General features: G+C 39.0%; 2 protein-coding genes across 6 annotated transcripts in view; one reads left to right on the forward strand and one right to left on the reverse strand.

Moving 5' to 3' along the window:
* LOC125763279 (cadherin-86C) overlaps nucleotides 1–13,290 on the forward strand; it is a 145,559-nt gene that overhangs the window by 108,102 nt on the left and 24,167 nt on the right. The window lies entirely within an intron of this gene.
* On the reverse strand, nucleotides 6,652–7,308 carry LOC125763498 (uncharacterized). The gene is made up of 2 exons (XM_049426758.1): nucleotides 7,232–7,308; nucleotides 6,652–7,162 (listed from the first exon to the last, which is right to left on the reverse strand). The coding sequence occupies exons 1-2, from the start codon at nucleotides 7,245–7,247 to the stop codon at nucleotides 6,936–6,938; spliced, it is 243 nt and encodes an 80-aa protein (XP_049282715.1). The 5' UTR covers nucleotides 7,248–7,308; the 3' UTR covers nucleotides 6,652–6,935.

Below are 13,290 nucleotides of genomic sequence, written 5' to 3' on the forward strand. Positions count from 1 at the left end.
ATATAGTTACGTTTAGTGTTGTGCTCTTTCTTGAATCTTTTAAAAAGAGTCATTCATATGAATCAAAGATTCAGTAAAGAGTCATTCAAATCATAAACCGACTCCCAAAATATTAATCAATTTTTATAAATTCGAATGACTCCTCAAAGATTCATGAATCCTTAATGATTCGATGCCAACAAGATTAAATTGAAAGGGCTGAATGAGGGTGGGGGTTGGATTAGGATTTATTCCAAATGTGCTGACTGATTTAATGAGGCTTTTGTTATCTACTCTATATAGTGTTGTGCTATTGAATCTTTTGAAAAGAGTCATTCATATGAATCTTCAGTGAAGAGTGATTCAAATCATTGACTGACTCCCAAAAGATACATAAATCCTCAGAAATTCATTCTAAAGCGACGGCTTTACCCATATACAACACAGGACTGCACCAACCTGTGAGGATTATTGAGTCTTTGGGGATTCATGATTCTACGAGGATTCATGAATCTAAGAGAACTCAAAATAGGAGGACTGAATCTTCCGAATCTTCCGAATAGCGATTCAGATGAGTCAAGTGGAAACTAGCGTTGTGCTTATTGAATCATTTGAAAAGAGTCATTCATATGAATCAAAGATTCAGTGAGGAGTCATTCAAATCATGAGCCGACTCCCAAAATATTAATCGCTATTCATAAATTCAAATGAATGCTCAAAGATTCAACCAACAAAGTGGAATTAAATGGGGTGAACGGGGGAGTTGGGGGGAGGAGTTCCGAAACTCTAAAGATTCATAATTCAATGAGGATTCATGAATCTTCAGAATAGAGATTCAGAGCCATTCATTCAGTTCAAAGATTCGTACAGATTCATGAACCAGATTCACGTAATACTACGTTACGTTACACACTGTATTTAAATTTATTGCTCCGTTAAAACAATTAATTTCATTTATGACGCCATGTTTGATTGCTGCGCAATGACCCTGTTTGATATACGTAGTATAAATAATTAATCCTACAATGAAGTACAGCTAAAAAGATAATTCATTTATGAGCACTGTCCCGTCTATGCGGATTTGTGAGTATAAGTTCGTAAATATAAAAAACAACAACTGGCGCAAGCTGGATGAAAGGATAAAGGCATGTCTTGCGCCAATCATCGATCATAAAATCTACTCACCATTATCCTACCATCTTTCTTTTCGCGGTAGTAACAAGCACCCGTTAGGGCGTTACACATCTTTGCAAACGTAATTTGGCCCGAAAAACCGATACCCCCGCGGGGGGGAGGGCATAAAGTTCGTTCGCAAAAGCTCACACCAGACCACTCACAAGTGAACGATGTTGTTTGCTGCAATAAATATCACCCCTTTCCATTTTCGGTTACGTTCGCCAACGGGTTCGATCTGCATCTCGGTGTACCAGACGACCTTGTTTTTTCTCGTGTGTTGATTTGTTGGTCGAACCTACCAACAGGCGGATTTGCAATTGTGACCGGCGAACACGAATTATTATTTGCCCGTTTGCAATCTTTGGATTATAATGGTTGTAATGGAATTACCGTCAACGGGGTACCAACTGTTAGTGACTTAACGTAATGAATCAATGAAATAAGGATTTCGATAAAATAACCATATTCTAGTGCGAAAAGAAATTAATTACAAAAATAAACAAACCAAAAATAGTCTAAATAATCCCTCATACACAATAAAAAAGGTTAAACATACAACAATTGCATACATTTAGGCGCTACGATTTTTGTAGGGAATATAATTAGGTAATTAAATAAATATTGTTCAATAATACTATTTTATTTGTATTTAGATAGATTTTTTAGTGTTTTTTTTTGCTTAACAATGTCGTTCAAATAATGTTGATGTCATTATGTCTGACTTTTCCAACTGTTGGGTGAACTGTAAAAAGGAGGAGAGTTGCAATAAATAAATTCGAAATATCCTGATATGTTTCGTGATGATTGTGCTCCACTAGGCTCTTTGAAAGCAAAATACCAACAAATAGCATAATTCTTTAAAAATATGGTTCAATTGTTCATTCAAGAGACAAAGTAGGCATCTCAACTGTCAAAATTGGTTTAAAAATGATAAAAAACACAAGGAAATACTTTCTTAATGCCCTTAATATAAATACATGCGATGTAATAATGCCTTTTCTTTCGAAAGCCCCAAATATCGCTAGTCGAAAATGCTTTCACTTTCGTGTACCATACCGTTTTGCCCGTTTGTGTAACATTATTTCTTTCAAATGGTCAACAAGCATTCCCAGAAACGTCACCGATGACATTGCTTTACTTTCGTTAACCCCGCTAACACAATCACATTGTTAGCGTAACGTAACGTTCGTTAAGAGAAGGCCTAGTTTGTGTGTGCTCGTGTGTTTTCTGCTTCCTTTTGTGGTAACGGGCAGTGAAGATGCGATAACCGTACCAATCATTTATCATCCATGTGAAGGTTTTGCTGAATTGTTTCCGAAGATGTAGTTCAGCTCTCTTTTATTTCTATTTCAGCCGTTTTCTGTTGCTTTGTGTTGCCTATTGGGGACTTTTTTTCCTTGTGAATCGTACAAAAAAAAAGTGAGAGCTCAAACGCGTAGAAGAAAGAAAAAAAGGATGCTCCCCAAAAATATATTGCTTCACTCTATCCAATTATCCGTCAACCTTCCAGGTCCAGGTGAAAGGGTCGTAAAGGGATAGAATGTGTTTTGTAGGTATTTGCTGTTGCTGCTGCTGCCCCCGGGTTGGACTAGTTTAATTTGAAAGTAACGCGCTCTATTCGGCCATTGTAACGCGACATTACGCCGTAACAAAAAAAACACTCACTCACACACGCGCACATACTAATGATTCGGTGTGTTACGGTTTCCACCTTTCGCCGGGGGTTTTATCTATGTGTTTCGTTACGTGCGTTACGTAATCGGTTCGGTAAAAGAACACACGTTAGGCAAAACAAATAAAATAAAATACGTGGGTAAAGGTAAGGATCGGATAGGGAGAATGATCGTGCCGTGGTCGCGAATGTGGAATGACTTTCGACCAGCTCGGTAGCTCGCTCAGTCACCATTCGGGATTCGTATTGTGTCAGCATCGATTGCATGGAAGTGTTATGTATTTGCCATCATTAGGGATGTCGGATATGATGTGCCATTTGTTTGTTGGATGCGTGTCAATAACATATTAGTATTCGTGTAATTATTCCGATCGAAATTATGACATGTTTTCAGCCCCAAAAAACACGTCATTTGAGGAAATTCTTTAATAAGAAGAAAAGTGCGACTTAGGCATGCAGTTTACTCAATAACCCTTATAAAAAGAGTGTAAGCTCCTTATACAGCAAAGCAAAAAAAAATCGCTTGCAAAAAAACATTCTTCGGATTTGGTGGGACTAGCTGAAAATCATATATTATGAGTCAATGGAACATTATAATTAAGTCAAGCCTTCGATTAAGAGTTTTTATCGTTTGCAGAACGTTCCTAAAGGGATTAAGCTTCTCTTCAGTCGAGGGATTTGACTCGAATAAATCTTAAAGCTCAGAAAAAGATCATATTTGGTTTTGAAAAAACAAAATAAGGTAAAAAAACCTTTTTGATACCCTGTACTTTTACTCGTTTAATATAACACCATAATTTTCTTCGAGAAATATGCTTAATTATACTACAAAACCACCGGCATAGATTGGGAAAATAGAGCATTCCTGAACCTGTTTGCCTTTTTTAAAAGAATTTTTTGTTTTTTTTTTCTTGCCTTTTGGATCTACAAAAAAAAGAAAATCGCCATCAAAGAAAACGCATAAATTGTTCTGCATAAAGGAAGCGGCTTGTAGCATAAGTAGTAAATGATAATCCTTCCCGCAAAACCCTTCCCATCCCATCCTTTCACCTCCCCCTTTAGCTCGACTAACACTCGTGTACGGAGCCGATGAGGCATGATGAATCTGTAATTTGAAATTATCGCCCTACAGCCATCGGTTGGTGGTCGGTCATTGATTTTGCTTCCATGTTTGTCTCGCAGGGTTCGATCGATCGATCATCCTGGGCGGGTGGGGGGTGGGTAGACCCCGGGTGGATTAGATTTTATATTTTCGTTTGCCGTTTTGTTGGTCTTGTCTTTATTATTATGGAAACCCGCTGGTAGTCACCATTATTAGAAGCAATTTCTTTTCTCCATTTTCCCGCTTCCCTTTGCTTTGATTGATTTGGTGCGGGGTTAAAATAGCGCAAGAGTAAAAAAAGCGTGTTTTTTTTGTTTTAAATATTTCTGTGTCTTCATCGCCATTTTGCCAAAAAAAAAACCCCACGAGAAAGAACCACTAAGGGGGAGGAAATCTATCGGTTTTTGCACCACAAAATGCCGCACTTTATGCATGATTAAACAATTATCTTCGCTTTGAGCATCCGTGTGTGTGTGTGGAGAAAACGCGTTTGTCTTGTTTTTTTTTTTGTATTTCACATTGAACTAACTGGAAAACACACCCAAGGATAGGTCGTTCGTTTTTTTTGGGAGGGAGGTTTTTGATGGGGTGGAAAGGGCGTGAAGCAAAATTCCACCAAAGGGAGGGAAACAATGACTGTGATTAGCGGTGGATGGATTATTCGTGCAGTGCTGCTGGGCACTGCTGTTGGGGTTTTTGGACTCCCCATCGGCTTTTTTCTGGCATCCCTTAATTCGCTTACCGATCCGCTTATCGGCCTTTTTTTTATTACTGCCACAGGGGATGATCTGTGAGAGATCATAGACATTTTAGCCCTTTGGGGAATATGCCGTGTTTTTTCATTTGCTTTATATTTTTCTCATTTTAATTCAATCTTTTTTTATTTTTGTTTAATTCCATTCAATTTCTTATTTTTTTCTTTTTGGCAGAAAGAAACATTTCTTTCAATGGCCATTTTTTTCCTTTTCTTTTTTTATATTTTTCCGATTTAAATTCTTTTTTTTATTTTTTTTTCTAAATTCAATTCAATTTTTTATTTTTTTATTTTTGGCAGAAAGAGAAATTCTTTCAATGGAAGAATTTACAATGTTTCCTTTTCTTTTTTTATTTTTCCCATTTTAATTCAATCTTTCTTTTTATTGTTTTAAATTCAACTCATTTTTTTATTTTTTTTTATTTTTGGCGGAAAGAAAGATTTTTTTCAATGGGAGAATATTCATTGTTTTTCATTTTCTTTATATTTTTCCGAGTTTAATTTGATCTTTTTCTATTTTTTTTCAATGCCATTCAATTTTTTTTTGTTTTCTTTTTGGCAGAAAGAAAGATTTCTTTCAATGGGAGCATATGCAGTGTTTTTCCTTTTCTTTATATTTTTCCGATTTTAAATCATTTTTTTTTATTTTTTGTTGTTCTATTCCTATTTTTATTTTTATATTTTTGGTAGAAAGAAAGATTTCTTTCAATGTTTAGAATCGCTATTTTTTGCTTTTTGTACGGAACCTTGTCACACCAAAGAGCAAAGAAGATAAATCTTTCGATCGTGCTGCATATACCGAATGTGGCCATATGTAAATGATGAATTATTAATAGCTCAACCGTCAAATTCCTTCCCATCTGTTCACTCGGAAGGTCAGCCGGATGGCTTTGCGTACAAATGCTGTGCAAGAAAAAAAAACGATTACACCTCGCCACCAGTAACGATCAATGCGGTTCGTGCTTTCTTATCGATATAATCGATGTTGCAGCGAACAGAAGCCAATTCCATGACCATGTCGTTCCGGACCCGGTCGGTCCGGATGCATGAGGTAATTATCGGAAAGGGTAATTTTTCCTTCAAGTGCAGGATACTACAGCGCACGGTCAATGAAGGATGGCACCCCGATCCTTGGGTGCCTTATAAATATGGAGAATATATTTTGTCCGATTTTAATCTTTGCAGTTGCAGTTTGCTTCCCTGTTTTCCAGTGCAACGTAACAGAAAACAAAACAGGGAATTGTTGTTGTACAGCGCGGTAACAACATGCGACAACAAAGAAACGCTGTTGTCGTATGGATAAAGCGGTCGGTAGCGAGTTGCGAGGGTAAGGATGTGCCAGTATCAATCGATCAAATTGGCAAACAAGTCTCCCTCTGTCCGCGGGTCCGTTGTGGGGGTTTTGTCGCGTTTTTTGGGTGGGTGGAAGGGTGGAAAAATGAAAATTGCAAAATATCCGCAACAACCGTCCGGAACGGACCAAACCGCCCCGCAGTTTGAAGGTCACCGAGGCCGTGAACCTGGCCCATGCACAAACGTGTGGGCGAAAGCGGAGGTGGAGGAGAGGGAAGAGGGAGTAGCAAAAGCTGCGACAGAAAGGACATCCATTCAATGTAGATGAGACCGTGCGTGCAATTGTTCTACCGTGCTATCGTGCGGAAAGGATCGAAACAAAACCATAGCATAAGCAAGCATAATGCAAACATTATTATCATAACAAACGAAGAAATCATACAAAGGGAAAGGAAAGAAGGGGAAGAGGAAGGGGGGGGGGGGGGGGGAGCTGGATAAAGAAGAAGCAATAAGTTATGGTCGGGTTTTACAAAAAGGGTTGCAGCGGAATGTGGGAGACTAAGAGGAAACATTGCATTATTGGTTTTTGCTTTGGTTTTGACAAATTGAATGAACTCATGTAATACATAATTTTTATATCAATAAAAGACGTTTTAAACAGTTTGCTACGAACGAATTTTATTATGCTCCAGTGTTGGAGATTTGTGACAATTTCTTTTGCACAGTATTGAAACGTTTAATGAGGATCCTGGTCACGGCACCAAACCAATTTAATAGCCACATTAATTTTATTAACGAAAATGGTTTTCAAAGTGAATAATTTTTCTCCTCCAAGTCAAATATATTGTGACAGTTCATATGTTACCAGAAATTTATAATCAAAAGGCACATATCACAATGAAAAAATTTCTCTTCTACCAGAAATGTGGATTTTTATCTCATTGTTTTATTTTTTTGTATTAAATAAGAGATGTCAGTACGGCACCACCTACGCCTGCTCCAATCAGTCCCGTTCGTGCACCCGTACCAAGTGAATGTTTCGGTGCATTTTGCTTCTTAGTGTTGGAAGAACTCTTGCTGGCAAGCGTTTTACTGCCCTTGCCTGGTAATGGATTAGCCTCAGCCGAATCAGAGCAAAGCAGCACACAGCAAACAGTCACTATGAGGGCAATCTTGAATAGTTTTCCTACAGAAGTAAAAGTTTGTAGAAGTTTTAATATAATTTTGCAACATTTATGTCAGTATATACCCTTACCAGAATTGAACTGCATCGTTTTTTTTGTATGAAAATTATGTCTTGTCACTAACAAGGGTAGCTCGGAGTAAAACCCGAGTTTTATACTTGCTCGTTATTTATCGCGATATTTTTTTTCAAGCAGCTGTATTTACTAGATTCTATTTGCACCAGACACGTGCTGCTAGTGAGAACAACACATTATGGTTGTTTGATTGTTTTGCCATAACTCTCTTACTAAGAGTAATAACAGTAATCAGATAGATAAGAACAAAATACACAAACGATCTGTTGTGAATCCTGGTCATGGCACCATCTATGCTTTCGTCGTAGAGAGGTGCACACTGAGTAAGAGTGAGTGAGTAAATTTTTTTTAAATTTAATTTAATTTAATTTATTTTTTTTTATATTTCCACATAAATTTCCTTAACAATTTACTTTCTTTCACCCAGAAAAAACGGTCACCAAAGATACAGTTTTGTAGGAAACTTGTCCCAATAAAGGTGCGGAATTTTTCACTTTCATTTTTGTACAGTAAATTAAGCTATCTGTTGTGAATCCTGGTCATGGCACCATCTATGCACTTGTAGTAGAGAGGTGCATATTGAGTAAGAGTGAGTGAGTAAATATATTTTTTTTTAAATTTAATTCAATTTAATTTAATTTAATTTATTTTTTTTAATATTTCCATATAAATTTCCTTAACAATTTACTTTCTTTCACCAAAAAAAAATCAGTCACGAAAGATACAGTTTTGTTGGAAACTTATCCCAACAAAGGGTGCGGAATTTTTCACTTTCATTTTTGTACAGTAAATTAAAATTAGTAACAGGTTTTGAGAACCTTTTTGCCGGGGGTCGCCCTACCGGATCCATGCCACCGTGACTAAATCGAAATCAAAGAAGAAAAAAATTATTGAAGGGTGAAATCCTTGTTTTTTTTGTTGTTGTCGCAAACAAATAAAAGTTCGCATGCGTCTTGGCGTGTTGACGATCATCTCTGTAAGCCCTTCCCTTAATGCAACAACCAAATCGTTCATCTGGTTGCGTGGAAGTGTCATAATTATCACTTCTGTATGATTTATTATGTGTTCGGGTGTGTTCCCTTTAGTGTGCGGGCACATGGCCCCACCACATGCCTTTGCGTGTGTAGGCGTTAACCTTTTTTTTCGTTTACGTTGCTTACCCTTGCGACTTCATTGGTATGTTGCGTCGGGCGACAGATGTGACATTAGGTTAGGAACAGCTTAAGCATAGTTTTAGATTTTTGATTTTTTTTAAATTTATTTTATTAAAGAAAAAAAACCTCACCTCACCATACATCAAACACTCTGCAGAAAATAAGTCACTTGACAACAAAATGTAATCCCAAAAAAAAAGCAAGAATGGAAGAGAAGCAAGATAAGACAACTCAAGGTGCCGGTGCAATCTGTCATGATTTGCGCTGCACAAATAATTTCCACTTTGCCACTTCCCCCCCCCCCCCCCCCTTTCACCCGTTTAGCATTTATGCCACCAAACGCTGCGGGTGTGAACGAGCTGTCAGTGGCTTAGCATGACGTGGCGCCCGATCGCTTATCCCGACCCTTTTTTCTCTCTCTCTCGCCCGCATTTACCCTTGCCAAGGCAAAGGGGTTTCACCGGGCGCCATTAAAAGTTCACCACACCCGGGCACATACGGCTATCCCTTAGTCGGTAAAATTGAAGAAGGAAAAAAAACATCGACACAAACAACCTTCAGAATGGATTATGTCTCGTTCTAAGCCTACCAGATTGCAACTAGTTCAAGCGGTGGGTGGGGAACAGAGCGGAACGGAGTGGAAAGCGGTGGAAATTAAATAAATATAATAAATTCTCAACCACAATCTGGTGGTTGGGGCGCGCGGGATATTACCACCATCGAAACCGGGATGAGATTTAAGATGACAGCAACCGAACTAAGCACTTCGGATCGAAATAGAAGCCAAAAATTGTTCTGAAAAAAGAAAAAAAAGTTTGGCTTTTTTTCGTGTTGTTTGTCGCAGCTTTAACCAGCATGCCTCCCCCGTGTGGGTGGGAAACTGGAAAGATTTTTTTTTTATTTTTTTTTTTTCTATTTTTTGTTGTTGTTGAAATTGCGTCACTAGAATTGGATCGCTTTTGACTGAAGTTTTCGTGTCCGGAATGACTTTGTTGATTTTTTTTCTTCTTCTTCGGATAGTATTCTTTCTATTATCTACAGTGCGGAAAATTGAATGATTTTGTGTTAAGTTTGTTGATTTAATGTCCTGCTAGAAAAAAGGTAAAAAATGAAAACAAACTCTTGGCGAAATAAAATTCTAATTTACTCCAGAACAAAGGCTTAAAACACAGAAGCTTTCCAGAATATCTGCAACAATAGATCTTACCTCAGGTTTTTTTTCCTGAGGCAATGGTCAATCAAGTAGTTGCGATCAGCAACCAACAACGACACCACATTTAATGAACAGACTCCCGGCGGGTTCGAAAAATCCACCGTAGCGAATGCTACCGGCATTAGAAGGCCGGGAATTGCCAACGAGCAGCCCAATGTTGCTAGGTTGATTTTTTTTTCGTGAACCTGGTAGAAGAATAGCTGGCGGATAAGAAGATCATGTACATTAAATTCCCCCAAACAAAACCGAAAAAATAAAAATCCATCTTCTCTTGAAGGCTGGAAGGGTGGATAATTTTATCGAGTGAGGTAGAACAGGGAAGAGGGAGGTTTTAACGCAAGAATAAAAATTGACGAAACCCGGCAAAAGGTGTATACGCGACCTTCCAAAACCTTCGGCAAGCCGATCAGGGAACAGGTTTATTTTTTTTTTTTTCAAACGGAAAACAGCACTTTCTAATTAAGAAGTGTGAAAGAATAATAAATACCGTCACAGGCAAGCGTACGGTGAACCTATAACAGCAACAACAACAAAAACGCTTGGTATGCAAACCACGAACCCACCACTCCTCTTGAGGGGGGGGGGGGGGGAAAGGGAACCGACCGGGAACGTGACTTACTGCGAGGGCGGTGAGCTCATAATTTGTCATTCACCTCCCGTTCGCTGGCACCAGAAACGTTGGTTCGCTTCTGGAATAAAAAAAAAAAGAAAAACCGCTCCCGTACCTTGCTGGAACACACACCTCCCCCCCTCCCCACCTACCTCCCATCCACCCAAAAAAAACAGGCCTAGAACGAAGATAATGTCCGAAAACGACAACAAACAAAAAAAAATCCCAAAAACCTGCTTCACCGCCTGCTGGAATGCTGTCAAACCCCAGCAGGCGAACCAAAATGCAGAAGAAATTTTCGGCACACAGGACGTGTTTGGAATTGGTTAGAAATGGATGAAAATATATGGTCCATTACATTTCATCGCAATTTTTAACGCCTCCAACACGCCGCCGTACGAGCGGTTTGATTTAATTTGTTTTAAAATCAAAAGACTTCAACGGCAAGCGACGAACCTGAAGTGAGTCTTTTGAATTATTTTTTTTCTTTTCTCTCTCTCTATTATAATTTGCTGCGTACTTTCGTTCGGGGTTCTTTTTTTTTGCTCCTGATGCTTGTTCGTTTATTATCCGTTTAAATAAAACTCCCACGTCGTACGGGGGGGACAAGCCCTTTTTTTCGCGCACTCCAGAACCCGTTACGCTGCATTTATTCTGTGCGCGTATATATTTCTTCGAAATAAAAAACCAAAAAGGGTACACTGAAAAATGTGATACGTGACGAAGGAAAGCCCACTAATGGAAATGCTTTTAAATGTTTCGTGTGAAGCTCGGCCGGTGTGACAACAGTTTAATCTTCGAGCGAGCGAGCAATGATAGGGGTTATGGTCCAGTGAGCTTGAGACAGATCGCTTCATTCCCGGGGTCGCGTCTGTTGATGATGATTGCGATGAGGGCAGTTAAAATTCTTCTCCGCACGTTTAATCATTACTATTAGCTTTAATAACTTTATTTGCTGATAAAAAAAAGGTACATCATTGCGGTGATAATATAATAAAGTGCACGGTGCTTATGTTTATTTCATGTTCATAAAAAGAAAAAAACAATCTAAGCGGTATTTTGTGTGTGTTTTTTTCTTGTATTTTATTTATGAATATAAGTGAAATAGAATAACTTTTTATTTTCGCATCCAAACAGCGGTATGAAAGTTAATGATGGATTGGTTATATTTTTTCTTCAACTATCTTCACTTACCTTACAAACCTCATTCGATCGTGTTTTGCACAAATTCATACGGCTTTTTTCCCCCTTGTATCAATTAATCAAAACATTGTCCGACCGTGGTTTAGCCAACATGACTACCGGATTACTATCCAGCAAATCGTTTCCCCACCAGCATAATGCACCGCCACGAAACCGCATCCACCGCGAAACAAACTCCAAAAACCCCAAAGTTCGAACCACGGTACAAATGCACACACGCCCAATCCGTATCGCAGAAGCGCATCTAAATCAAAGCACCACCGGACCATTATGCAAATCGCACAAAACGGTGTAGCAAAACAAAGCGGCAGAAAAGGAAACAAACAAAAACCATCGCAAAAAAACAAGAACGAAAGAAAACAAACAGAGAAACGCTGCACCGACGAACGCCGACGAAGAAGATGGTTCATTCCAATTAATTTAATGAACCACCCCGGGCCCCGGAGATCGATCGGTGGCTTCTCCTGCATAACGGGAAACTGTTAATTCCTGAGGGCCCCCGAATCGGATTTTGAGACAAAACCGTGTATGGCACAGAACAGAACGAAAGCAAAAAAAAAACTGCTACATCACCGACAAAATGCTGAGTGTAAAAAAGAAGGAAAAACAGCAGTGGATTGGAAAATGTAGGTGGCTTACAGCGGTGTGTACCGAGCGGTTCGTTGCTTGTTGCTCGGCGTAGTCATTTAAATAAATGGTGCGCTGCAAAACGAGCAATGTCTGTTTTGGTCCTTGGCCCGCCAGATGAAACGCTCTGGTGGAAGTTTTTTGAGTATGACCAGATTGGAAGGGAAAGAGAGGGGAGAGGGAGGGGGGGGAGGAGGATGGGAGCATGAGAAGAGAGGAAACATATGATTAATTAAATTCCATCACGTTTCCTTGTGTGCCTCCGGTTACAGAACGGCAAGATGCAGTGTGCTGATTTGCGATTCTAATCAATTTCCTGACTCCCCTTCAGGATTTCTTGGAGAGTTGAGAGCGGGAAGGCAGGGTCGTGATAGTCCCTGGTTCTCCTTCGATAGATAAAGCAGTGGGAAAAAGGGGAGGAGGGGGCGGGGGTGGTAACGGGTAATAAAGAGAGATGCTGTGCATGTTTTGTACCATTGCTCCGTATCTCCGAGTTGACCGATTATGATGACCTCCGGCAGATAATTCGGAGAAGAACTGTTCTTACGATTTGCCTTCCCATAGTCATCGCTGCCCGCGACGGAGGTGAATGCACAACGGTACAGACACCGAACGCCGTTTGCTTATCTTCTAATAAGACCTTTGCTGCTTTTACCATCGTGCAAATCGTTGTCGGAGGATATAATGCAAACCCCCTGATAATGATGTCTATGGGCAACGGCATTAATTCGCCAGCAGGAGATCCTCAGGCAAAACTCAAGATGCAAGGTTCGGGATCTTTTTGCCAAAGAAGATTATAGCATAGCGATACTAGACATGTTCAAGAATAAGAATGAGTTCTAGTCAAATTCCGCCTTAGAACATTGAAATGTGAATTCTTCAAGGAATTTCTTTAATTCTTCATCGAATTTCTTGAATTCCTCAAGGAATTTCTTAAATTTTTCAAGGAATTTCTTTAATTCTTCAAGGAATTTCTTCAATTCTTCAAGGAATTTCTTGAATTCCTCAAAGAATTTCTTTAATTCTTCAAGGAATTTCTTTAATTCTTCAAGGAATTTCTTAAATTCTTCCAAATGACGTCATCATACATCTTTTAAAGTTGAACATCAGTAGACAGCACAGTTTGGAAGTTGAGCAACTTCCCATTCCTATCGATTTGGTTGCTTCTGTGCTGTCGTTACCATATTACCATGTTGACAACATCATCCCAGGCAAAAGGTATATTGAGGTATTGCCCTTCGAAAATCA

Source organism: Anopheles funestus, chromosome X (genome assembly GCF_943734845.2).
Source record: "Anopheles funestus chromosome X, idAnoFuneDA-416_04, whole genome shotgun sequence".
In the NCBI taxonomy this organism is placed as follows: domain Eukaryota; kingdom Metazoa; phylum Arthropoda; class Insecta; order Diptera; family Culicidae; genus Anopheles; species Anopheles funestus.